This window comes from Phocoena sinus, chromosome 3 (genome assembly GCF_008692025.1).
Source record: "Phocoena sinus isolate mPhoSin1 chromosome 3, mPhoSin1.pri, whole genome shotgun sequence".
NCBI classification, from domain to species: Eukaryota; Metazoa; Chordata; class Mammalia; order Artiodactyla; family Phocoenidae; genus Phocoena; species Phocoena sinus.
Window position 1 is genome coordinate 24,223,815 of NC_045765.1, and position 26,696 is coordinate 24,250,510.

Here is a 26,696-nt window from a genome sequence, read left to right on the forward strand (position 1 = left end):
CGCAGGCTCAGCCGGCCATGGCTCACGGGCCCAGCCGCTCCGCGGCATGTGGGATCTTCCCGGACCGGGGCACGAACCCGTGTCCCCTGTGTCGGCAGGCGGACTCTCAACCACTGCGCCACCAGGGAAGCCCTAGAATCTGCATTCTTAACAAGTTCCAGGTGATGCTGATAGTGCTGGTTTGGGGGCCTCACTTTGTTTGTTTTTAATTGAAGTATAATGGATTTACAATGTTGTGTTAATCTCTGCTGTACAGCGAAGTGATTCAGTTATACACATATATACATTCTTTTTAAAATATTCTTTTCCATTATGGTTTATCACAGATATTGAATACAATTAGTTCCCCGTGCTATACAGTAGGACCTTGTTGTTTATCCATTCTATATATAATAGTTTGCGTCTGCTAACCCCAAACTCCCAAACCATCCCTTCCCCACTCTCCCTCCCCCTTGATTACCACAAGTCTGCTCTCTATGTCTGTGAGCCTGTTTCTGTTTTGTAGATAAGTTTGTGCCATATTTTAGATTCCACATATAAGTGATATTGTATGGTATTGGTCTTTCTCTGTCTGACTTACTTCACTTAGTATAATAATCATCTAGGTCCATCCATGTTGCTGCAATCTGAGGGCCCCACTTTGAACAGCTCTGATGTAGACCTATGAAGACCATCATCTGTTTACCGATGACTCCTACGTTTACATCTCCAGCCCAGAGCTCTCTCCTGCACTCCACAAGCACCCCCTCAACTTCCAATTTAACATCTCTAATGGGAATCCTGAATGAAATGTGTCCAAAACTGAAGGACCGAGTCCCAGCCCCACCTTGCACAGAATCCATGCTTTCCCAAGTTTCCATACTTAGAAAATGGGTCTGCCTCGTCAAGACAAAAACCGAAGAGGTTTCTCTGATTCCACTCTTGCCCTCACCACCCACAACCAACTGATCAGTAAGTCTTGTTGACTCCACTCCCTAATCCGGACCCTTCTCTCCAATGCCACTGCCACAAGCACTGTCTGTGACCTCTGCTCTTGGTCCTGTCCAGTCTCTCCCCAAACAGACGACAGAGTGATCTTTCTAAAGGTTTGCTGTCCAGGAGAACTCTCCCTGATGATGGAAATGTTTCTTATCTGTGCTAACACGGTAGCCACTAGCCACGTGGGGCTATGGAGCGCCTGCAGTGTGGCTAGTGAGACTGGGGGCCTGAATTTTACTTAATCCTAATCAACTTAAACGGAGCTGGTGGCTACTGTATTCGATAGTTCAGTTACAAAACATAAATCCGACTGTACTGCTTCCCTGCTTAAAACCTTCAAATGGCTCCCATCACAAGCACCATAAATCCTAATCACGGGGCACAGCAAAGACCCCGTGTGGTAGCTTATCAGCAAAGAGAGTCCCCATGAACCACACCTCCCAGCACCCGAACCCTTGGGTGGTCCCCCCATCCCCCATGGAACCCGGGCCAGCACCTAATTCCTGTTAAGCCATAAAGTTTGGCAGAAGCGATAGTCTCTGCTTTAGCACTTAAGGAGCCCTGAGCTGTCATGGAAGAAAACCACATGGGGAGACCACGTGGAGACAGAGAGACAGGTCCAGGTGTCTCAAGCAACTGGGCCAAGCCTCGCAGCCATCCAGCGGGGACTGCAGGAAGGACGGCTCACTGCCTAAAGGGGTCATTAGCTCCAGATCGTTGTTTCCAGTGAAACCCGGGCCCAGTGCGGCTAGAGCCTCTGACTTTTAAAAGCCAGAAATCTGGACTCCCGGTCTTTTGATATTGGCTCTGATGGATCTGAATACTGTATGGGGCAAATGTAACTGGTTTTGGGGTTGTGTGTGGCCAGTGAGTTTGCAACCTCTGACTGAGATGGCAGGGATTAGAGGAAGGGCATCTGAGCAGAGGCTACGGGAGGCCAGGCAGAAGCCAGTGGCTCAGCCTGGCTGGGATTGGGAAGGGGAGTTGTGGGACATGGGGATAGCTGTGCAACCTTGGCTGAGATACTTAACCTCTCTGGGTCTCAGGTTCCTCATCTGTAAAATGGTGCCACCTCACAGGGTTGTTGAGAGGCTCCACTGTGATAACACATAAGAAGAGTCAAGAAGGGACTTCCCTGTTGGTCCAGTGGTTAAGACTCTGTGCTTCCAATGCAGGGGGCCTGGGTTCGATCCCTGGTCAGGGAACTGGATCTTGCATGCCACAACTAAGAGCCTGCATGCAGCAACTAAAGATCCCACATGCCACAGCAAAGATCCTGCGTGCGGCAATGAAGGTGCCGTGCGCCGCAATGAAGACCCGGCACACAAAAATAAATAAATCAATCTTACAGAAAAAAGAGCCGAGAGGAGTGCTGGCTGCTGCCGGGATTCCCCAGCTCTCCCAAATGCACCGCGCTCACACCTTTAACTTAGGATCTGAAGTTCCTGGTCCTAGCGACAAAACAACAGCAATACCTGAATGGTCCTTTGGAGCTGACCAGGTACTTTCAAACCCATCCACTCTCACTCCTCCCCTGCTTCATTCCTCATCACAGCACTTACCACCCACTGAAATGCTTTTCACCTTGCACACTGTTGCCTCGCTCCACTAGAACAGAAGCCCCGCCAGTGCAAGAACGCTGCCCACCTAGTCCAGGCATTGCCCAGAGCCAGGAACCCACCCTGGAACACAGCAGGTGCTCCATAAAAGTGTTTTGAATGAATGAATGTGTAATAGCTCATTTAGTCATCACATACACTTTGTAAAGTAGAAGGTATCATATTATTATATCATCACATCCTCAGCCTAAAGGTGTGAAAACTGAGGTTAAGACAGGTCTAGTGACCTGGAGGGCATTGCTTGGCCAAGATGGGGTAGGGCTAGAACGCACACTTGGGCTCAGGGCTGCCAATTCTATCGTCTTCTCACCACCCACTCCTTCTGCGTTGGGGAGAGAAGTAGCTCCTTCCTGAACCAGCCAGCTGGGGCTCCAAACCTCAGGGAGCCTGAAACCCAACCCCCCCGGATTCTCAGCAGGAACCGTCAGGTGCCTGGATGCTGGCCCTCAGCTTGTCAGGGCTCTGGACACAAGGTAGGGCAAGTGGGCACACAGCTCCACCATCCAGTTTCCAGGGAGGAAGGGGACCACGGGGATGGGGAACAAGGTGAGAGGGGACCAGGCAGGGTCTCTGTACCTTGTTGATGCTGAACTGCCCCTCGAAGCGGCAGCCCACCCCATTGTTCAGCGGGATCTTCATCGAGTTGTCAACGTGCCCCACTTCGTGCCTGCCCATCTCATCCTGGATGTCGAGCCCGACCACTGCAGGAGGCAAGGAGAGAAGAGTCACAAACATCCAGAAAAACGGGACCAGTCCCCTCCCCTCGGGACCCCTCATTCATCCACTTCATGGACAGGCAGGGCCCCCGGCCATCCAGGAGCTCACAGTCTAGGGCCCAGAGCCACAGAGAAAGGGTCAGCCAGCAGAGGAGGAGGAGAAAGTGATGGCTGGACCGAGAGCGAGTGAGCGCTCCTGTCCCCTGCCACTGCCACTGCCGGCTGGAAAGCGTCGGGGAAGGCAGTAGCTAAGTGGGCCAGGGATGGAGGACTGCAGGCTGCAGGGGTGCAGAGCCTGCTAACTGTGAGGCTGCAGGGAGGCAGCAGAGGCTCAGGCTTGGGAGGTGGTCTGAATCCTGGCCCTGCCTTTTATCAGCTTGCAACCTTGGCTGAGGCACTTAACCTCTCGATGCCTTGGTTTCCGTCTCTGTAAATGGCGGGGGTGGGGGGAGGGAGTGAGGAGTGGGCGGGGATAACAAGTAAAGCTTCCTTGGAGAATCAGGAGGGTCAGATAATTAATATGTGTCGAAAATGCTTAGAACGGGGCCTGATGCTCAGTAGGCGGCAAGTACATAATAAATGTCAGCACTTACTACATCTCAGACAGTCTCTGGGTTCCCGGGGCATCATTCAGGCTCAGGCAGTCATTCATTCACACCTTCCTTTACCCAATGCCCGCTCCTCCAGGCCCTGCCCTCCAGGAGTGTGGGCACTTTTCTGGGTTCCTCAGTGCACTAAACGGGAAGCCTGGGGCCCGGAGTCCTGGTCCTGACTCCAATGTGACTCTCCGTCACCTACTGTGACTCAGCTTCCTAACCTGCAAAATGGGCAGGCCCAGGCCAACTGTATTCCCTGAGATGGTCCAAGAGGCAAGCGAGGACCCCTGTAAACTATGGAAATGCAGAGATTTCCCTGATAGGAGCGCTAGAAAGCAGGCTGCGATACAGAGAAAGAGCAGCTGGAAGCAATTTTTAGCGAGCTGACTGTAAAAGGGAAAAATGGGAAGAACCCAGTTTTCCTCAATGGGCATGGAAGTATGCGAGGGCCCATCCATAGAAGGGAGTGTGATGCGCCACTAAAAATGATGCTTCCAGGTCTGTCGTACGTGGGAAATGCTGATGTCGTAATGTTCGGATTTAAAGAAATGCAAGCAGGTCCCCGTTTGACTCAGCAGTTCCACCCCCGGGGAGCCCGTCCTCCAGACGCACACACATCCAGACGTGCGCACAAGGCTCTGGGCAACCTTATTTGAAATTGGGACGACTGGAAGCAACCCAACTGCTTGTCAACGGGGCACTGGTCAATGGCACAGCCCCCTCCGGAATGCTGTGCAGTGGGTACAAGGAATGAGCTAAACCCATATGCGGGGAGGGGCAGTCTGAGCTCTGGGGCTGTCTGGGCTGTCCTTGTCTGTCCTATCCTGTGGTTCCTGGCTCTGCCCCCTACACCGTGGCACCTCGAGCAAGTTACCTAACCTTTTTGTGCCTCAGTTGCTTGTTCTATCCTAGGTTTGCAAGGATTAAAAAAATAAAACAGAACTTACTATGGGCTAGACACTCTTCCAAGTGCCTTTTCCATAAGAAGGCACCATCTGAACATCCCTGTGGGGAAGATAATATTATCAGACCCATCCTATACTGGGGGACACTGACGCACAGAGAGGTTAAGTAACTTGCCTGAGACCTCACAGCTAAGAAACAGTGGTGCTTGGGTTGAAATCCACAGAGTCTGGATCCAGAGCCCACACCCTTTGGCTACTCTGCTAGAGCACCTCTCATCTTAAGGCACAAACACGGCCAAAGGATTCTGGACAGGGCCTGCCCCCGAGTAAGAGCTGAATAAATGGCAGCTGTGGTTATTATTTTACTAATATTATGAGTAATATAAGAACAGCTCCAAGATATAAATGGAAAAAACAAGAAATCCCAGAAAGGTTTCCTGTAGTTGGGTCCCGGTTATGTAAAAAGAAAAAAAAAAAAACACCAAACATGACATATGTTTGCAGACAGACAGACAGAGATACATAGGGGTGAGTGAAGGGGTCCCAACTGCTAACAGGGGCTTCCTCTGAGGTGGTTGACATGTGGGAAGCACGTACTTCTTTTACTTTTTTCTTTATATATTTCTGCATTTTGAACATGTATCTTTTTTAAAAATAAAAAAATGTATCCCTGTATTAGTTGTTTACCAGAAAAAGATTATTTTTAAAAGCAGGATATGAGAATGCACAGGCAGCATGATCTCAGCCATGTTTAGAAATGCAGGGAACGGAAGGCCAACCGGATGGAACAGCATCAAACGTCAACTGATGTTGTCAGCGGGGGTGGAATTATGGGTGACTTCTCTCTCTGCTGCTCTGGATTTTCCAAAGGTATAATAGTGAGCACGCATTTTCTTTTTCCTATAATAAAAATTCGAAGTTCTTTTAAAGAAAAGCCTAAGTGTGGGGCTCTAGTGGGAGCCGCTGGGGTGGGCAGGGCCCGGTGGATCAGCACAGCCAGCAGCTTCAGGTCGCCCACCCCTCCTGGGCCACCACCTGGAGCGGGGACCGAGCCTGGAACCACATCCTTTCCTGCCCCTGCCCCCCTGGTCCCAGTCCTCTGGCCTAAGAATTTCTTTGCTCCAGAGACACAACCAACTCCTGAATGAGAAGCTGCCAGACAAGTTATTTTTCTGAGAGAAAGAGAAAAAATAAAAATAAAACCAACCCATTTCAACAGGTTTCCTGGCTCGGGGCCCACTGTGCATTCAAAACTGTGATGTAATTCTCACCAAAAGCAATAACAGAGCTGAATCTTTCCCTATCTCTGCCACAGACCCGCCCAATGTTCTGCCTTTCAGGAGGAAGGGAGGGAGGAGGAGAAGGGCCTGCATGGGGTCCGTGCCAGGCTGGGGCAGAGGGACAGCTGGAAACCCAGCCTGCTTGTTAACAAATCTAGGAACCAGTTCATTAGATTCTCCCAACAACCTCAAGCAAGAGATGGCACTACGCCCATTTCACAGTTGAGGAAACTGAGGCTCGGAGGGGTCACCTTAGCCAGGGTCACACAGTTTTCGTAAACAAAGGAGCCAGAATCTGACTCTAAACCAGACTCCCAATAGGTTTTGTTTTCCACAGGTAATTCATCCTCCTGGTTGAAACACATCAAGTAAAACAAAACAAAACAAAACACACAGACACACAATGGAGTGTGAAGTCAAAAAGGATGTTTCCCACGGCTGCTGACAGCTCAGAGCTGCATCCTTCTCCCGGCGACTGCTCTTGGCTGGTTGGAGGTCCCCTTGCCTTGGGATGCTTGGGAGGTTACACGGCCCCCACCCATCCCCCCACACCGCCCTGTAGCCATCAGCCGAGGATATGGATACTAACAGCCCAGCCCCCTTGCTACCAGGCGAGACAGACTACGATGTCATTCAACCCCATGGCTCCCTGTGGGATCAGGCCGCAATTAGACGTCAGCTGAAGACACACCGCTGCCTGTCTTCTCACCTCCCTCATGCCCTTACAGGTTCCTCCTGGGAGCCCTCTCTCAATAAACCACTTGCAGAAAATCTACGTTTTACTTCTTGGGAGCGTGACCTCAGAGACACCACGCCCCCCGCCCCACCCCACCCCCGCCCGCTCCCTGCAACATGGCTACTCTCCAGAGATAAACCGTTGGCAGTGTCTTGTGTTTTCTTATTCCAAAAAACATCCAAGTGCGTGCACATCTGATTACGTCCTGCCCCACAAAAGTGGGGAGAGTTTCCTGCTGCCCGTTGTTTGCAGCTTGCCATCCACTTAACTTGTCCCGGTCATCTCGCCATTTCTGCACACACAGCACTGTCTAGAGGAAGTGTCTTGCCGGAGCAGAGGGCTGCTGGGAATACTCACATTCACAGTGCAAATTGGGTAGACTGATGTTCAGGCTGACGTCAATTTTGCCCCCGCTGTCCTTGTCCGGGTCATCGACGTACAACTCGTTCACACTGAAGGAGACAAGTACAGAAGCCTTGTTGAGATGGGGACACCCATCCCAGCTGCAGGGGACAGCTAGGGACACTTCACTTGGTGACCACTGCTTAGACAACCCAGACTCCCATCTGGGGGAAGCCTGGACCTGCTCAGGCACGGGGGTGGGGGCGGGCAGGGCTCCCATCTCCGTGGCGCTCTCCAAATGCGGGCCTTACCCCTTAGAAGGAGGGGAGGAGGACTGGACGGGATGGCAGCAAGAGCACGGAGTCAGACGGATTCACTGTCCAATCCTGACTCTGCCACTTTTCTATGGAACTCAGGCAGATGACTTCACCTCTGAGATAACTTCACCTCTGTGAACCCTTCTGTTAAACGGGGATACCACCACCCACTGTTAATGGGGTGTTTTGAACACTCACATGAGAATTGAGACCATTCTAGGGATCAGGGCCTGGTACCAACAGGCACACGGTTCCTGACTCCCTCCTCTCTTGAGCTCCCCCCACTCAGCCCCCCACCCTCCCAACCCCCCAGCCGGCTGGGAAGTCGAGGATTCTCTGGGTACTCATCCTCACCCAGGCTCTCACAAAGCCCTAGACACAGCTAGACTAATACACGTATTACTTTCCTGTGGCTGCTGGAATGAATTATCACCAAGTTAATGGCTTCAAACAATACACACTTATTCTCTTATACTTCTGGAGGTCCAAAGTCTGAGATGGGTCTGCAGGGCTGAACTCCTGGGGAGAATCGGTTTTCTTGCCCTTTTCAGCTTCTAGAGGCCTCGGCTCATAGCCCCTTCCTCCATCTTCCAAGCCAGCCGCAGGGCATCTTCTCTCCTCTGACCTCCTAACTCCCTCTTGTAAGGACTCTTGTGATTCCATCCTGCCCAGCTGGATAACCCAGGATCATCCCCCATCTCGAGACCCTTGACATAATCACATGTGTAAAGTTCCCTTTACCATGTAAGGTAACATACCTGCAGCCCTCGGGGACAGGGACGTGGGCATCTAGGTGGGGCGGGGGAGGTACAGTGCGGGCAGGTGGCTCCGTGGACAGCTAGGCCACCTTGCTGTTGGGGACAATGGCACCACACTGGGATCTGTCAGCAATATGCTAAGTATTCAACAAATACTTTTTGAGCATTTACTACCTGGCAGGCACTAGAGACAGTGAGGAACCAGACAGACACGGTCTCTTCCTTCATTGAGCTTAGAGAGATCACTCAGCTCCTAAACAAACACCTCATCCCAACTTTGGTGGAAAGCTGCGGGGTGCCGTGCGAGGGACTCATGGGGTGATGGACCCCTGGGGAGAGTGGGCTGGGACGCTGTCTCTGGGAGTTGAGGTCTGAAGGATGAGTAGGCTGTCCTGGCAAAGAGGGAGGGAGAGTCGTCGGGATAGCACTGCAGAGGTCTGGAAGCGGGAAGGGCATGGGTCGTTGGGGTAATTGGACAAAGGTCACCACGGCTGCAGCAACAGAGCAAAGGGAAGTGGGTGCGACGCAGTCGGAGAAGGGCGGGGGGCAGGTTAGGTGGGCCAGAGGCCATCAGACTGGATCCTAAGCACAGCAGCACGGTCAGGCTGGCACTTCGACAGGATCCCTCTGGAGGCTTAGGACCAACCAGAGGGCCCTGTGCACTAGGGAGATCTGGGAGGCTGCTGCAGTGGTGCAGGTCAGAGATGGTGGCCTGGACCCAGAGTGGTGGGGATGGAGAGGAGGGAGGGATGCAGGTATGGTGTACGGAGCAGCCAGGACTCGCTGATGGACAGGGCACAGGGGCGGGTCGAGGGAGGCATGCAAGCAGACGGCCACGTTTCTTTCTGGAACCATTCACTGGGCTGGGAGCCCCTGGAGGAGAAGCAGGACTATCGCGGAGGGAAAGGTACCGAGTCCCGTACGGCCGTGCCGAGCTCAAGGTGACTTGGAGACACCGCCGAGGAGCTGCTGAGTGGACACCAGATGGCTGTGGCTGAAGCTCACTTCTGATTCCCAGGTAAACTCCCCGCGGGGAGAGGGCACCGATTCTAAAGGCCAGCCTAACGGGCAGCTAGGGGGCAGTGCCTGAGGTGGCCGGGCTGTGGTTATTTTAAACATGAATCAGGCCCCGTGGGTCCTGTCCACAGGCTGTAAAATAAAGGATTGTCAGCTCTAAGCAACTGGTCTCTAAGACAGCCTTGTAAATGGCCACTTCTTTGTGAAAGAATGAGTCCGGCCAGGGCAAGGGCACTTCATTTTTACTAAGACCCTGTCTTTGTGCCCCTGGCTCCTAGTGTGATACAGCTGATGCTCAATTAACAAGAAAAGGTAGGCTCAGAAAGATACCTAGAGCTTGTTTCCTTGTGGGGGTCACAAGGATATTCCCAGAGACAAGAGAGCAACAGACTCGGTTTAGCCTTCAGATCGCTGGGCCTCCAGGCCATTAAGCCAGGAGAGGCCCCAATCAGGCCTATATGCATTCATCGTATCCCTTCTGCTCTTGTGAAATGTCCTGATCCCTATTTTATTTAGTTATTTATCTTGGCTGTGCCACGCGACACGCGGGATCTTAGTTCCCTGACCAGGGATCAAACCCGTGCCCCCTGCAGTGGAAGCGTGGAGTCCTGACCACTGGACCACCAGGGAATTCCGCTGATCCCCATTTTAGAACCAGGAAACTGAGGCTCAGAGAAGGTGAGTTCCATCCCCAAGGTCACACAGCAAGAGCTGGCCAAGATGGAACCCCAGCTCAGGTCTGCCTTCCACCAGGCTCTCCAGGGCTCATGCCGCCTCCCCTCCCTCTCGTCCTCAGCATCCGGGGTCAAAGGAGAAATTGAGCAGGGCCCTTGTCCTCTGAGGCCACAGGGTGTGAGAGAGGAGACAGGGGCCTGGGCTTGGCAGGCTCATAGCGTTGGCCCACGTCAGAGATCAGGAAGAACAAATGAGCCAGTGGCAGAGGAGCTCTGGGGACCACAGGAGGTTATGCTGGAGGAAAATCAACTTCTCCACGGCCAAATGGTCTTTCTTAAGCCTTCAGCGCCCAATTTCTACCCCTGCCTTAATTCGCAGCTCTGTAGGGTTGCTGAGTAATGAGATCAATGAGTGATTAACAGAACATCACGGAGGGAGCGCCCCCAGCTTCCCTTCCCAGCTGAGTGAGACTCTTCCTTGAAGCTACTCACCTTTCCTACCTGGGAGGCTGGGCCCTTGCACATCACTGAGGGATTGTGGGATGATGTCATCCCCTGGCAATCCTCTGGAGGTGACCTCAACACAGAGCGAGGTGAATCCCAGGTGTGGCACCAAGGTGAGCTCACCCTCGAGGCCCCAGGAGGCCTCTCCCAGCCCACGGAGCCCAGGCTCCCCGGGGCTGAAGTGCCGCCCCAGACACAGGGGCCGAAGTGCTGGGGAGGAGATGGAAAACTCACCGGCCTGCAGAGCTTGGGGCCAGTCTGGTTACGTAAGGCCAGGACTGGCTGCTCCCAGGCACCTTCCGGAAGGGCTCCGGGCCGCAGGATCAACACGGTTCAATCACCTGTGCCACCTGCCCAGTGAGGCCGATACAGCCGCCTTCCACGTCCAAGGAAAATGTTCCAGGGCTCCTGGGCTCCTGCCACCCCATGCCAGCGCTGCAGGCCTGCCCTCAGCACCACTCGCAGGTGCCTGCCAAGGCTAGTTAACCTTATTGGCTGAACTGATTTTAAAAGGCAAACAGAGGCTAGAAATCAGCCCACCTGGAGGGAAAATCAATGCTTTTTGTGGATTCACCACTGCTGTTTGGGGGCTCTTGTGGGCCTGACTCCTCCCGTCACCAGCATGGGTGATGAGAACCCGTGGGGCAGTGGCAGACAGACGTGGGCTCACCTCCTGGCTCTGCCACTTGGAAGCTGGGGGACCTGGGACTAGTTGCTTCCCCTCTCTGAGCCTCGGTTTCCTCAACTGTAAAACTGGGAAAGCTTTCTATGAAGTCTGAAGATAGGCAAGATCAATCTATGGTAATAAAAGTCAGAACAGTGGTGGTGGTGGTGGTGGTTCCTGACTGGGAGGGGGCTCCAGGGAACCTCTCGGGAGGTGGAGACATGTTGTCTTGATGGGGCGATGGTGACACGGGTGGGAACACAGGCAAGCGTTCATCAAGCCTCACCTTTAACATTCGTGCACTTTGACGTTTGTACATTATACACATACCTCACGAGAAAGAAGGAAAGGACAAAAGGAAAGAGGGGAGGAAGAAAAGGAGAAAAAGAGGGATAATGGTTCCAGCTACTTCACAGGCCTGTGTGAGGAGTCGCAGTAAAGCTGCAGGCTGTCCCGGGGCCAGGGGTGTGCATGTTATCATCTGTGTCTGAGGGCCTAGCACAGAGCACAGGCCCCTCTGGGTAAAGAGAATAAGGCAGCGTGTTGGATTTCCATGCTCTCAGGGTTCAAATCCTAGCTCTGCTACCCACTGGCTGGCTGACCTTCCACAAGGGGCTTTGCCTTCTTCACCAGCCTCAATTTCCCTAGATGTGAAATAGGGACAACCATAGACATAATCTTAGAAAACAGTATGTGCCCAATGAATGTTCACTACTTTTATTGTTATTATTAATATCACAATGTTTACCGAGTTGATAATCACAGGCACAGCGACAGGATCCACTTCACAGCACTGTGGTGAGGATGAAACATGTGTGCAAGGCCCCTGGTATATTCTAAGGCCCACACAAAAGCTTGCCTTGCTTATTAACTAATCCAAGATGTCCTGGTTCTGAGCACCCAGCCGGTGCCAGGCACTGTGCTGGGGCCTTGCACATATATCAGTACTATCTCATTTAAACAGCAAGCCAGCGTTTAATAGGAGTTACTGTTCTCTTTTCACAAGGATGAAACTGGGCTCAGAGGAAGGAAGATAAAAGATTGACCAAGATCACACAGCCAGGAAGAGGAAGAGGCAGAGGCAGGACTGGACGCTGGAGCCACTGATGCCCAGAACCACGCTTTTTCCACCACATTCCACTGGGTGGGGCAGGATCAATGAAAGACCGAGAGGCTGGTGGCCCCCAAGCAGACCTGCGATGCAGGGGCCACCATCTTTCTGATAATCTGCAGATGCCCACCCCACACCACCCATGGCCCAAGTACCTACAGGACAGGAGGTGCTAAGGGCTCCACTCCCTTTGTGTCCCCCTCAAGCCTCCCTCTGTCATCTCTACCCACCACACCTCAGGAGCTGCAGCATCCGCCTCCTTCCCATCCGCAGCTCTGCCCCGGACGAGGGCTCCCTGAGCGGCAGCAGAGAGCTCGTGCTCACAACCTCTGCTCGGGGCGGGGGGCGGGGGCACATTCCAGGTGGGGGACGCCAGACTGCGTCGGACTGCGTGGGGGTCAGTGAGCAGTGGCCATGTAGGGAGAGAGGAAGAAAGGGACCAGGGAGGTTTGGGTGGGGGGAGAGTAGGTGGAATGTAACGGAGGGCCTTGAAATTCTAGGCTGAGGCGTGAGTCCAATGACATCTACAGAAAACAATTTTATTTGCTTTTAGAAGAGCACTTGAATACTTCAGATTCCTGCCCAAAGTCGCTGACCTCCATGCTTAATAATTTGATCTAATGGAAACTTACCCGGCAGTGTGGCTCGCAGTAAAGGGCTTGGGGTGGGAGTGGGAGGGGAGGGATGAGGTTATGCAAGCAAGCTCTCCGGGACCTTGAGTTTTAAATCCGGACCGTCCCAGGTGTAAGTTAGTGTACCTATTACCTACCAGGCAGATGTCCCCAAAGCATCTCTTTGCAGCCGCCTAGTCCTGCCCCCACACCCTTCTCCAAAGCCATCACCCTGGGACCCTCAGCCTCTCTGCCTTGGGTCATTGCCCAGCCCCCTCACCAGGCCTTGGACTCCAGGGTCACCCCGCCCCAAACCCATCTTTGCAAGAGGTGATCTTCCCGAGGCACGAACCCCATCCCATCACTCGATGCTCAGAAGCCTTCAGGCCTCCCATCGCTCTTCCATGTGATGACTGTGGCTCCCTACCTGGCCCTGGCTCACAATCCAGGCCTCAGAGTGGGTAAACTGGGCTCCTAGGGAGCTGTCGAGCTCCTCCTCCTGGCTAAGTTACGGGCCTACCCACTCTGGGCCTCCTACTAGAGCGTGTGAGGATACAGTTCAAGGTAATGTCCAAGTTCCAACTCGGTGGGCAATGGCTTCCCACCTGTGAGGCCACCTCCCCCCAGAAGGGCGCATCCAAGTCTCCCAGTGAACTATTCTGTGACCAAAAAGCAGCAGCTGCCATGTCCGCGGGGCTCCAGAATGCTCTGGGCAGAAAAGGACGGGCTATGGGGGTCTGGGTACCAATTCTAGGCTTTGGCATCACACAGGCCTGGGTGTTTTCTTTTGTTTTTTTTCCCTCCTGGCCACTCCCCACAGCATGTGGGATCTTAGTTCCCTGACCAGGGATCGAACCTGTGCCCCATGCAGTGGAAGTGCAGTGTCCTAACCACTGGACCGCCAGGGAAGCCCCAGGCCTGGGTTTGACTCTCGCTCTAACCACTTACTAACCGCACTGTGGTTTTAGCTTCCTGGTGCCTCAGTTTCCCCAGCTATAAAGTGAGACTAATGTCAGCAGCAGTACTTGGCTCAAGGGGTTTTGTGACCTTTAAGTAAGATGAGCATTGTAAAGGGCTAGCTTAGGTGGCTGGCATGGGGTTGCCTATTACAAATCACAACTGAAAAGTCTGAGTTGTATTAAGCTAGAAATGATCAATGGAGAGCTCCAGTTACTACATTTTCTTATTGTAAATCCTCATCATGTTAATAATTAAGAGCAGCCAGAGCCTGGGGAGTCACAGACTGGAATGTTCTGTGGCCAGGATGCCGCTCCCTTACAAACACAGAGCCTCAGAGCACCCTGGGGGGCCACTTTCCCAAGTATAATTAATGTCCAGGTTGAAGTCCCATCACCCAAACAGGTTTCCCTCCCCATCGGGCCGGGCCAGAACGGCCTCTTATGTCACTGATAACCACAGGCCAGCGTTAGAGCAGTGCTGATCCAACCAGAGGTGACCTCATTTCCTTGGGTTACAATCTCACGGCGGGGGTGGGGAGGCCAACCCACGGTGGTCACAAAACTGCCAGGGACGGCCAGCCACCCAGAAAAGGAAAAGGATTGTGACCTGCGGTCCTTCCCGGATCAGCAGGGCTTCCCGGGGGTCGGGGAAGCTTCTGACAGAGGAAGGACCCCAAGGTGCAATCCTCTGTCCTCTGGATTTTCCTGTGGAGCCCTCGCCCGCGAGGACGCCCTTTGGGCAACTCTTGCGCCTTGGGCACAAGGCCGCAGAGAGAAAGGAGGCATTAGGGTCACCGCATCATCGTGGATGGAGCCTCTGGCCCGGACAGGTCTCTCTTCTCACCCCCACTGCTCTGCCTCTCCCCCAGCCCTCTCACTGCCAGTGGGGAAGTGCTTATTAGCCCAGGGCCAGACACAAGGCAAACACTGAATGAATGGCCCCTCTTCCTCTCCGGGGGTGTGGTGGGACCAGCATGTTCAGAATGCCTCCAGGAGCCAGGAAGTCCTGGAGAGGGAAAGGGGACAGAGCAGTGGGAACACACTGTGCTCTTGAGAAAGAAGTGAGTCCTGCCCTGGTAAACGGAGTGAGCTGTCCCGGCTTGCTCAAGTGCCTTGCACACGGCAGTGGGGTGTGTTGCAGTCACCAGAGTGACTGCTGCAGTCACCTCCTGTTGTAGTCACCTCCTGCTGCAGTCACCAGCTCTGACGTCCAAATTCACCTGTCGGGGTGCTGCCTCGGCACCCTGCCTCACTATCGGCTAAGCTGATGATTGGCTGAACGAACTGCCTCTCAGAATGTCAGCTGGAGGTGAGGGAGGGCCCCTTCTTAACTCAAGCGGGGAGACAAAAAAACGAACACTCACAGAGTACTCATTACATGACAGGTGCTGAGTGGCCTTACAACCTTTTTCCCGTTAGACAGGGAAGAAATATGAAATGAATAAATGCCTGAAGGGGATATGGATCTTAAAGTACGTTAAGCACCTTTGAAGGTAAATAATCTTGTTAAAGCCTCACAAAACAGCCCATACCTTCTCTATCTCCTATCCTGCTTTGTTTTTTCTTCCGAGCCCTTATCACTAATTGATACATCCCGTTGTGTTTGCTTGTGGACCATCTGTGTCCACCGCCTGCACTTTTGGCTTCTCTGAGCATGGAGTCACATGGTAGTGAATCGGACAGACCTGATGCCTGAACTCTGAGGGCTCAGGACCAAGGATGATCGCCATTAATCCATGGCAGTGTACAGAGCCTGGCCTGACTTGGGTCCACCTGCTCCATATTCTCCTCTCCCTGCCTGCTCACTTTGCTCTAGACACACCAGCTCTCTGTCTTCACATACACCAGGTAATTCCTGCCTCAGGGCCTTTGCACTTGCCCGTGTCCCTGCCTGGAATAGGTAAGGCCTTGCACCTGGCACCTGGGATACGGTCAGGGCTCCCTCCTTGTTGCTGTCACCTGGGTACCGCTTCTCACCTGGCTCAGAACATGAGAGGCCTGCACAGAAGCCCCCCTCCCAGGGAATGGGGCGTGACCTGGAGAGACCAGCAGGTGCCCGGCACACAGTAGGTCCTTCATAATACCAGCAGGTCTCAATTTCTGGCTGCTCTCCCTGCTTCCACCTCCAAATCATGATGGGATGACCCGTGAAATATCCGGTGGCCCAAATGTGCACACTTGACTGGGACAGAGTCCAGGGGGAACAAAGCTCCTTGTCTGACCCCTGCCTGGTCAAGGAGTTATGTCTTGGGAGGCAAACAAGCTTCCCCAGACCTGGAAGGAAGCCTTGCCTCTGATGTACCCTCTCTTGTTTGGCCAGAAATACTGGGACCCAGAGAGGTTTGGCAACTTGCCACCTGTCACAGAGCAGGTGGTAACTGAGCAAGGACCTGGCCCTGGATCTCCCAAGGCCTTGTCCAGTGCTCTTTCCAACACTCCACGAGGCTCCTGGGGCTTTGGTGCCATCAGGGTTAAAAACAGGATCAGACAGACAGGGAAGACAAATTCTCCCACGTCAGAGGAGGGCGGAAGCTATATTCAGAAACGAGTTGGGGCATGGGGGGGTGGGTGGGTGGTGGGCAAGTCAGTGGACAAGTCCCCTCACCTCTCAGAGCCTCAGTTTCCTCATCTATAAAGAGGGGACAACTACCTCCCAGGGCTGTTTGAGGATTATGGCGGTAATGGTTACAGAGCAACAAGGACCACCTTGGGCTGAGCAGCTATGTTTTCAGTTTCCTATTGTCTTGTGGCTGACGGGGGGGGGGGGGGGGGCACAGGAAACCAAGAAATTCCATGAGTGCAAAAGAAAATTCCGGTGTTGGACAGGGGAGTGGGTGGCCAGAGCCCAGCCCCGTGATGACTTTCTGGGTTATAAACGTGGAAATGCAGAGGCTTGGAAGCCAGAGGTGAAGGCGGGAAGCTTCTGGGTCTAAGTCAGCTCAGAGGGGCATCTGATGAGGCTGTGTCGTGAATGAATAATTCCAATGGCATTCGGTGTTACACAGGCCCCAGAGCATTTACTAGGTTATCTGAACAACCGATGATTCTAGGAACCACGGATGGATTCACAGTGCGTCAACCCGCTGCCAGGAAGCCCGTGCTGACTCCTCACCCAGTGTGGGCCTAGAACGGGGAAGGGGGCTCGGTTGAGGGGGGCCAGGCTCCGATGTCAGAACTCCGCCCCCTCCACCGCCTCGGGTAGAAAGCTGCCCCCATTCTTCTCTAACTTCTTCCAGCTTTAACATCAAACGACCCCGTGATGACTCAGAGGGAAAAACGCTCACTGGCCACACACAGGGACGGCAAACATCAGCAAATGATCTCTGTTCATCTGCGGACCCGGGAGGTGCCTCCCTGACCCCAGAAGGGAACCAGAGTTTTCTCTTCAGCTTTAACAAAGCAATGTTGGTTTCCGCTCTGGCTTTAAAACCCTTTTAAGAAACAGAGGAGTGACGGATGCCACAGGCTTGGAAACAGGAGGTAGAAGGTTCTCTCCTTTGTAAAGCCCCTCTCTCTTCCCATCTGGGGTCCCCAGAAGCTCTGGAATGCCTCACCAGTGGGCGATGTTAACTTACATTTCTGTCGTTATGAATCCGGTGAGCTCCGAGAGGAAAAGGAAGAGGATGAAGAGGCAGCAGCAGATAGAGACTGGAAGAAACAACACAGACACCCAGTTAAGGGTGGTGGGCAATGATGGAGGGAAGCCAGCCCCCGGACCCTGCCCTCAGAGAAAAGTTGCTTACAGGGTGGGGGACAGAGGACCACAGACCCTCCCCAAAGCCCCTTCTTACTCTTGGCCTCAATGTGAAGCAGCCCCACTGTCAGAAAGGTAGACCGCCTTTGGAACTGATCTGACCCTCCCGTGTGGACCTCCAGCTCCACCTCCGTGGCTCCCCAGCCAGCCCCCCATGCCCGCAAATAGGCAGATCCTCCAAGGGGCCAGCCTGCCTTCCCTCCGTAACAGCACTCTCATGCAGAAGTCAGTCAGAAAGTAAGGGCTGCAAATCGGTGGCCCACAGATGTGTTCTGTTTGGCTCGACTGATGCATATTTTAAAATTTGGAGCTGACATTGAACAATCCAGAGATTTCACATAAAAGTCCAGATTTCTGGGGGCTTCCCTGGTGGCGCAGTGGTTGAGAGTCCGCCTGCCGATGCAGTGGACGCGGGTTCGTGCCCCGGTCCGGGAGGATCCCACATGCTGCAGAGCGGCTGTGCCCGTGAGCCGTGGCCGCTGAGCCTGTGCATCCGGAGCCTGTGCTTTGCAGCGGGAGGGGCCACAACAGTGAGAGGCCCACGTACCGCAAAAACCAAAAAAAAAAATAAAAAAAAAAAAAAAAAAAAGTCCAGATTTCTGGCTGCTCCAGAACACTCAAGCCCTTGTTCCCACAGGGGCTCTGAGCTCACCAGTTTGTTACAGGCCCCACCATCCCCTCCTGCCACCCAGATTCCAAGGCTGAGGCAGAGTGTCGATTGCCCTCCATCACCACCCGCTGTGGTCCCATCAACATTGTGCTCGTGTCCCTAGCAGAGGCGAGAACGTGAGGATACCCAGTGCTCTGCTTCAAAAGAAGGGACAACTCTCTGTGACAGTGAAGAGTTGGGGTCCTACAAGTCTGAAGTGCAGAGAGAGCAGAATGGAGCTCCAGGGTCGGCCCACATCACCTGGATTTCTCTCGCCTGCCTGGCCCTTGATGAGATTGGATTTTGTGACCCTGGACTCGCTCCTTGGGGCAGGACATAACAAGTGCCCCAGGGGCTGGCCCTCAACTCATCTCCAGATACTCCCCCTACGTCTATCCAGCCAGCGACCTCGAGCCATGTGCTCTCCCCTAAATATGCTATGGTTCCTCTGTCTGGAATGTCTTTCCCCATCTTCCCTCCTCTTCCTTGGTCATCCTCTCTGCCTGGTGAACTCCTACTCACCCTCGCAGGTTGAGGTCCAACTCAAATGTCCCTTCTGGTGAGAAGCTCCCCCAACCCTCAGAGGTTGAGCTGGTCACTCTTTCCTCTGTGTTCCCAGCCTCTATCTGAACACCTTCCAAATGCGATCTGTGGCTCTCCCTTTCGCTAGACTGATAGATACCCTGGAAGGCAAAAACTCCACAGCTCCAGTGCCTGGCCTGGGGCTGGGCACACAGGAGGCAATAATAGGTTTCGTGTAAGGCAGGGAGCCAGCCCCCAGAATACAGGATAAGGGCTGAGTGTGCCTGACCTGGGTTTATCATAGAAGCATGTCGTGGGCAATGGCTCACACAGTGTGGTCCCACTACTCACGTGCTGTGCCCCTGGGTAAATTAAATTCACCTCTCTCTGCCTCAGTTTCCGCATCTGTAAAATGGCACCAGTAGTAGCACTTGCCTTATGGGGCTGCTTGAGAATTTCCACAGCACAGAAACTGGACTTGAAATAGTGCCTGGCAGGTAATAATGGCTCAAGCATCAGCTCATTATCAGGATTTTCATCAGGGAGACTTTGGAGGGTGTGGTGATTTGGGGAAGGTGATTTGGCAAGTGGGTTGACCCTCAGTTTCCCGCAAAGAAACGTTCCCAGTACCACCTGCTGATTCGGCCACATTCTTGACAGTCTGTACCCGGTTGGCTGAGCCATCCTGACTGAGGCTGAAACCAGGTTATTTGTCATTATCACCATCATTATTATTATCATCATCTATCTATGGCGGAATGTACAGTCAAAGATACATTCTGGGCTCCCCTGGTGGCAGAGTGGTTAAGAATCCGCCTGCCAACACAGGGGACACGGGTTCGAGCCCTGGTCCGGGAAGATCCCACAGGCCGTGGAGCAACTAAGCCCGTGCGCCACAACTACTGAAGCCTGTGCGCCTAGAGCCCGTGCTCCGCAACAAGAGAAGCCACCGCAGTGAGAAGCCCGCGCACCACAACGAAGAGTGGCCCCCGCTCGCTGCAACTAGAGAAAGCCCGTGTGCAGCAACAAAGACCCAACTCAGCCGAAAATAAAGAAATAAAATAAATAAATTTATTTTTTAAAAAAAGATACATTCAGAGGCAAGAAGGCAGAGAACAAGTGTTCGTGGGACACCTACCACATGCCCTGCTGTGGGAGTGTTAACAGATACCTGTCACTGCACACTCCCATGTGAAAGAGGGTATGAGCCCGTGTGGAGGGTGTAAAAATGGAGGCTCAGAGTGAGGAAGAGAGTGGCCCAGGGACACACTGGGTGGCAGGTGGGGGGTGGGGGTGGGGGTGAGGAGGGCTGGAACCTGAGCGGTCTAGAGCCAATGCCCTAAGGAACCCCGAGACTCCAAGTGAAGGGCGAGGCAGGGACATCCCCAGAGTCCCCACCAAGCCTCCAAAACCACACCCAGACATGGGGCATACTAGAATGACTCCCCAGTTCTTCCAAACTTTGAAAAAGCTGTACAGGACAGAGTTTAAGGGTTTTACTTTTTCTTGGAAGAAGTAATACATGCAAGCGATAAGAAAAATCATCAAGCCGTATAAAAAGGCAAACTGTGTGAGTCTCTTTCTCACTCCCGACCCACAGCCCCCTGCCCAGAGGTACCACCCCTACAGTCTGTGTCCTGACACGGGCATACGAGTTTTTCCTCTAATCAAACAGCATAATGTACACATGCTTTCTCTCTTTTTTTTAAATTAAATTCAATTTATTTTTTTTTGCCTATGTTGGGTCTTCGTGGCTGCACAGGGGCTTCTCATTGCAGTGGCTTTTCTTGTTGTGGAGCATGGGCTCTAGGCGCATGGGCTTCAGCAGTTGCGGCACGTGGGCTCAGTAGTTGCGGCACGTGGGCTCTAGGGCACACGAGCTTCGGTAGTTGTGGCTCACGGGCTCCGCAGTTGTGGCTCGTGGGCTCTAGAGCGCAGGCTCAGTACTTGTGGCGCACAGGCTTAGTTGCTCCGCGGCAATGTGGGATCTTCCGGGACCAGGGATCGAACCCATGTCCCCTGCATTGGTAGGCGGATTCTTAACCACTGCGCCACTAGGGAAGTCCCTGTACACATGCTTTCAACCGTGCTTTGCTCACTCAGCAACCTATGTCTAAGCAGGTCCCACATCAGTTTATACAGAGTGGCCATGTGGCTTGTTTGTTTTCATGGCATAGAAGTTAATTTCAAACGTCTTCTCCAGCTGCTGAACAAATCCACTGCAGAAGACCAGCTGGCAATCCCAATTTCCCAGGCTCACATCCTTCCCCTTCTCACCTGCAAACTGCAGCTGTGATGCCTCCTGATAAAGAATCCTTCCAGGTGGGCAAAGCACCCTTGTCACTTGAAATCTCACACCTTTTATGACCCACGTTTCAGAGCCATTTTCACCCTTCCCACCCTTCAAGCCCCAGCAACCCACAGGTTGCTGTAATGATGAACAGGCCCAAACTCGGGAGGTGTTTTCGAAGGTCAATGATGACTTAGGCCAGTCCAGGTTTTCTAGCTGCCTTCCTTTCTCCAAGCCTGCAAACGGGCCCCAAACTTCTGACTCTATGCAGATCAGAGGTGGGGGTATAGGGATGGGAAGGCCTCTTTCTGAAACCTGCGTGTGTTGTCCCAGGCTTGGACCTAGCAGCTGGATAAGTGCGGAGTCTGCTCAGCTGAATCCGAGCGTCCAGCAGCCCATGCTGTGTGTCTGCTTCCCCTACCTCGTCCCCAGACTGGAAAGACAGAGACAATGTCTCAGCACCCCTGGGGCCTCAGGGTCTAGCGTAGTGCCTGGCTCAGAGAAGGTATGAAATAAATATTTGTTGACTGAGTGAATGAGTGAATAAAAAACGTGAAGGCAGGTAGGAAGTATTTCCACCAGAAAAGCCTTCTGATACTGTAGAGTTTTTCAATCCATGTTTGGGCAAGATGCTCAGGCTCTGTGACTCCAGACTTCTTCTGAAACTGACTCAGGCACTGGACAGTAGGAATGTGACACCAGGAGGATGCTCGCTAGTGGGAGATCCGGTGCAGCCAGCAAAGGGGGTACCGGACCCAAGACCCAGACACCAGCAAGGGAAGCAATCTGTGTAAGGCCACATAAGCACTTCAGTGGAGAAGGCAAAATTCAAACCTCGACTTGTGAGTCTCCAGTGCCCTTGCTGTTTCCTTCAGTTATTAATAGCACTTACCGTGACGTCACGAAATGGTGTGTTTCTGTATCTGCCTGCCTGCTCAGCCATGTACTCTTCAAGGACAAAGACCGAAGCCCATTCATCAATTTGGTCCCAGGACATGGCACACGGCCTGGCCCCAGACCTGGCTGATAAATATTTGTTCACTAAATGGTAGCTAAGTGCTGGCTTCCCGTGCTCACGCCTTTCCTCTTGTGCAAGGGAACTTGCCCTCTCACACACTGTGCTTGAGACTGCAAATCAAACCACGTCCCCGGAGGGCCACTTGGCAGTACCTTCCACATTTCACAATGCACATGCCCTTTGACCCGGTAATTCCTCTTCTAGGAAAGTTACCTTACAGAAATAACCATACAAGGATACAAAAACATATGGACAAGGATGTCTATAATAGCAATAAGCTGGAATCAGAACGCCCATCCTCAAGAGGCTGGTTACATAAACCATGGGTCGGCCAGACAATGGAAAGAAGCACATGGTGGCCGTTTACGTGCTGGTATGAAAGGTGTGCAGGATGTGTCCGTTAAAAAAGGGCAGGGAAGGACGGTGTGCCCAGTACGCTCCTGTCTGTGCTTAAAAAGACGACACAGGTATTTCAAAGACTGAATATGTTTTTTTAAAAATTCTAGAGGGATACAGACCTGATTGTTAAACATACTCGATAAGGGAGAGAACTGCAGAGCCTGCAAAGAAGTGGCCTGAGCTGTTGGTGGTAGGAAGGGGACAGGAAGCCTCATTGGAATTTTTGTGACCAGGTTCATAAACTAATTGAACGGGTAGATGAACAAGCCCTCTTCCTCTTATGTACCCCGAGTACCTTTTCCGTGGGGATCAATGCACAAAGTGTCACAGCTCCTGCGGTCACAGACCCTCATGGGCTGTGGGCTCCAAGAGGACAGTGATAAGAAGAGGTGCATGGTCCAGCACTGAGAGTATGGCACATACCCCATACTTGACAGGCGTGATCACACTTAACCCCCAGATCAGAAAACTGAGTCTCAGAAAGGTGAAGTGACTTGCTCAGGGTCACCCAGCTGCTAAATGGGAGAATGAACCCAGCTCGGCCAGATCTGAAGCGAGCAGGACATGAATCCTGCTGCCCGGCTGCTCTGTTCTCTTCTCCGGGGATGTGGACAGCCAGACTCAAGAAGGCATCTGCAGCTTGGACGACCTAAGCTAGAGGCAGAGCCAGCTGGGGTGCAGGGATCCCCAGGGTCATCCCCTGACCTGATAATGGCCTGCCCTGGGAAGCAGCGGTGGACTCCAAAATGACTGCCCGGCCCCAGGGCCCTGCTCAGGGGACAGTCCACGGGGAGGGTCCCTCTCCCACACCAAGCACTGGAGAGGCCCACCTCTTGCAAGCTGTGAAACTTCAGACAAGTCACTTCACCTCTCTGAGTCCATTTTCTCATCTGGAAAATGTGGGTAGAGCCTTTCTGCTTGCAAAGTGCTTGCGGTTTGTTTTTATATCTTTTAAAATAAACTTTATTGTGGAATAATAATAGACGCAAAGATAGTACAGAGAGTTCCCATCCGCCCTTCGCCCAGCTTCCCCTTATGTTAACATCTTACATAACCCTGGTATGTTTGTCAAGATGAAGAAATTAACATTGTCCAATACTGTTAACTATGCTACAGACTTATTAGATCACTCATTTCTCCGCCAGTGCCTGTTTTCTGTTCCGGGACCAGACCTGGTATCCCATTTTACATTTAGTCACCGTGTCCTTAGTCTCGAAACTGTGACGGTTCCTCAGTCTTTTCTTGGTTTTCAAGACCTTGCCACTTTCAAAGAGTCTTGGCCAGGTGTCCTGTAGAGGGTCTCCCAGGCTGGGGCTGTCTGCTGCTTTCCCATGATTAGACTGGGTTGTGGTTTTGGGGGAAGATCCCACGGAGGTGAGGTGCCCTTCCCATCAAATCCCATGGCAGGCAGCGGGCACGTGACAGCTACGTCAACCTCTTCCTCACTGGTTGATGCTAACCTTTGTCACTCGGTGACGGGGCAGGCTCTGGATGTCTCCACCATAGTTACTACTTCCTTTCCATTCTCTCCTCTTTAATAGTGAGTCACTAGCTCACACTCCAGGAGAGGAGAGTTGAGCTGTACCTCTCAGAGGGGGATATATTCATAAATATTGTTTGGAATTCCTCTATAAGGAAGGTTCAACCCTTCCTTCCCATTTATTTAGATCAGTATATGGACTCCTGGACCTTTTTCTTAATTCTTTGGGTAACAAGCCAATAATGCCATTATTTATTGTGCTACTCAGATTGCCCTGTGTTGGTCTTTGCCCTCTTTCAGGCTGGCTCCTGTGGCCTGCTGACACACCTCCACCCCTTGCTTTTCCTCCGGGCATTTTTTTGCTTTCTGGCACAAGGTGTCCCAGGCTTCTTTTGTACACTTCCTGTCCCAGCCCTGCAATCAGTCATTTCTCCCAGGAGCCCTGGGTCCTTTTAAGTAGAAGACTGGCATTCAGAAACCAAAATCTGAGTGAGAGGATTATTTTTTTAAATGGATAGAAACATCCTTATGTTAAAAACTCAAATAGTCTAAAAGGTGTGAAGAGAAAAGTCAGTCTCCCTCCAACCCATGAGCCCCCGTTTCCCCTCCCAAGGACAGCTACTCTTTTTTTTTTTTTTTTTTTGGCTTCGTTGCTGACGTGGGCTTTCTCTAGTTGCGGCGAGCGGGGGCTATTCTTCGTTGCGGTGCGTGGGCTTCTCATGGCGGTGGCTTCTTTTGTTGCAGAGCACGGGCTCTTGGCACACGGGCTTCAGTAGCTGTGGCGCACGGGCTTAGTTGCTCCGCAGCATGTGGGATCTTCCCAGACCAGAGATCAAACCCGTGTCCCCTGCACTGGCAGGCGGATTCTTAACCACTGCGCCACCAGGGAAGTCCCTGGGGCAGCTACTCTTGATGATTGATTTCTGGTGTCTCCTTTCAGAAACAGGTGATGCTATACCTTACAGCGTTACAGTGAGGACAGAGAAGAGCTGAGGGACTAGAGGCAGGGCCCAGCAAGATGCCCATCATTTCTTCCCTCCTCCTGTCTCTCTGTCTTCCCTCCCTGGCCCAGCATTTCTGCAGAGGGCGGGCAGGCACAGGTACGGAGAGTGGGGAGAGGGTCGGGAGCAACGGAGAGAAGGAGGCTACTCACTGATGGCCCCGGTGTACGTCGGCTGTGTGAGGTCCTTGGGCACCTTCCTGTAGATGTCAAACCTGTGGAGAGCAAAGGGGACGACGGGGTGAGGTGGGCGCAAAGGGCAGGTGCCAGGCAGCGGGGAAAATGGTGCTGGCTGGTGTGCCCAGCAGCCGCCATTCTTCCCCGAACCATTTCCTCCAAGAGGCCTGAAGGACGTCCCCTGCCCCCCATGGGATCCTGGCTCCCATACCTCCTTTGTCGCACTGCCTCGCTACTTGTCACCCCCTGAGACAGATGGCCTGGACCCCTCATCTGATTCTGGGTCTTGGCTGGTCTTGCCCCTAAGAGAATGTAAGCTCCACAAGGGCAGGGACCTTGTTAAGTGTTGTGCCCTGCCATGTCCCCAGACCCTTGCTTGGGCCTGGGGCACAAGAGGCCCCTAGTAAGCACTGGGGGAATGAACTGAACCTGGGCGTTGGCTTTGTCTGACGCTGAAGGGAATGGGCAAGTGCAGTCTTTCCTGAGTTCTCTGACGGCGCTGCATTCTTGCCTGGCGTCACCTCTCTGCCCCCTCTTCCATTTCCTGTCTCTACCTCCTCTTGTTTCCACTCCCCCCTTCCCCAGCTTCTGCAGCCTTCTTCTTGGAGATTCTCCTGAACTCCAAGGCAGCAGGTTAACAGAAAATCCTGCCTGGGGCTGACATCGGCTCGTGACAGCCCTGGCTCCAGCTCACGTGGGTTTCTGCCCAGACACAGAGCAGACGCCTTTTTTTCATATGGATCCCACCAGAGCAGACTGGTGGGCTGGTGGTGGAAGAACTGAGGGCTTTGGAGTCAGGCAGACGCGGGTGTAATTCTGGCCGTTGTTTTAAGGGGTAAGGCCCCTAGAATCAGACTGCCCTGGGTTCAAATCTTGGCTGGTCTTCCTCCTTGCTGTGTGATGTCAGGCAAACGACGTCACCTCTCTGAGCCTCAGTTTCCTTTTCTGTACTACTACGAGACCCCGCCAGGCCCCTGTGTAGGGGAAAGGAACGTCAGCGGAGGAGCTGACACAGAGCGTTCCCAGGCACTTGGCTTCTTCCCCTTCACTTGATGAGCAAGCAGCTCTAAGTCCACAGCCCTTTCCCAGCTCTCTGGTGAAGAGGCTGGCAGCTCCGCCCTCCAGGGGTGATGGGCTGGCGGATGGCTCCTCTTGGGTGATTGGGAAACAAGGTTAGTGCCGTGCTAACCCCAATGCAATGACATGGAAATCTTGCATAAGATCTGATATTTGACTCCTGTTGCGTTCACTCTAATAACACGTGAAAGGTGCTTGGTTCCTCAAGACCTCAGAGGAGAAAACATTCCTATAGGCTGCAGAGCTAAAAGGTCTCACTTTCTCTCCCACCTGCTCAGCCACCAGTCTCCTGTGCTTAGGGCCCGAAGGGCACTAAGAACTGGGGCTGGGTGTGTGGTCAGGAGGGGTGGGGGCCTCATGTGACTCAACTATCCATACCTACTCACCTCCCTTATTCTGAAAATGCTGCCCACTTTACCTGTGGGAGGCATATTAGAGGAGACAGTATGTACTGGGGAGTTAGCCTGCCTGGGCTTAAATGTGACCCCACCACTGTGAGACCTTGGAAGTGTCAGTGAACCTCTCTGTGCCTCAGTTCCTCTG

At 53.0% G+C, this 26,696-nt stretch overlaps 1 protein-coding gene across 3 annotated transcripts in view; it reads right to left on the minus strand.

Annotated features, from left to right (window-relative positions):
• Nucleotides 1-26,696, minus strand: part of ERGIC1 (endoplasmic reticulum-golgi intermediate compartment 1) — a 107,009-nt gene that overhangs the window by 30,974 nt on the left and 49,339 nt on the right. The window contains exons 2-5 of one of the 3 annotated variants that reach the window (XM_032625184.1): nucleotides 25,053-25,114; nucleotides 17,363-17,435; nucleotides 7,188-7,282; nucleotides 3,174-3,298 (exon numbers count right to left, since the gene is read on the minus strand). In XM_032625184.1, coding sequence (XP_032481075.1) covers nucleotides 3,174-3,298; nucleotides 7,188-7,282; nucleotides 17,363-17,435; nucleotides 25,053-25,114 — 355 coding nt within the window. Of the gene's footprint in view, nucleotides 1-3,173; nucleotides 3,299-4,856; nucleotides 5,102-7,187; nucleotides 7,283-12,452; nucleotides 12,590-17,362; nucleotides 17,436-25,052; nucleotides 25,115-26,696 lie in introns of those variants that run through there. The other 2 variants (XM_032625185.1, XM_032625186.1) reach the window with 2 other exon arrangements.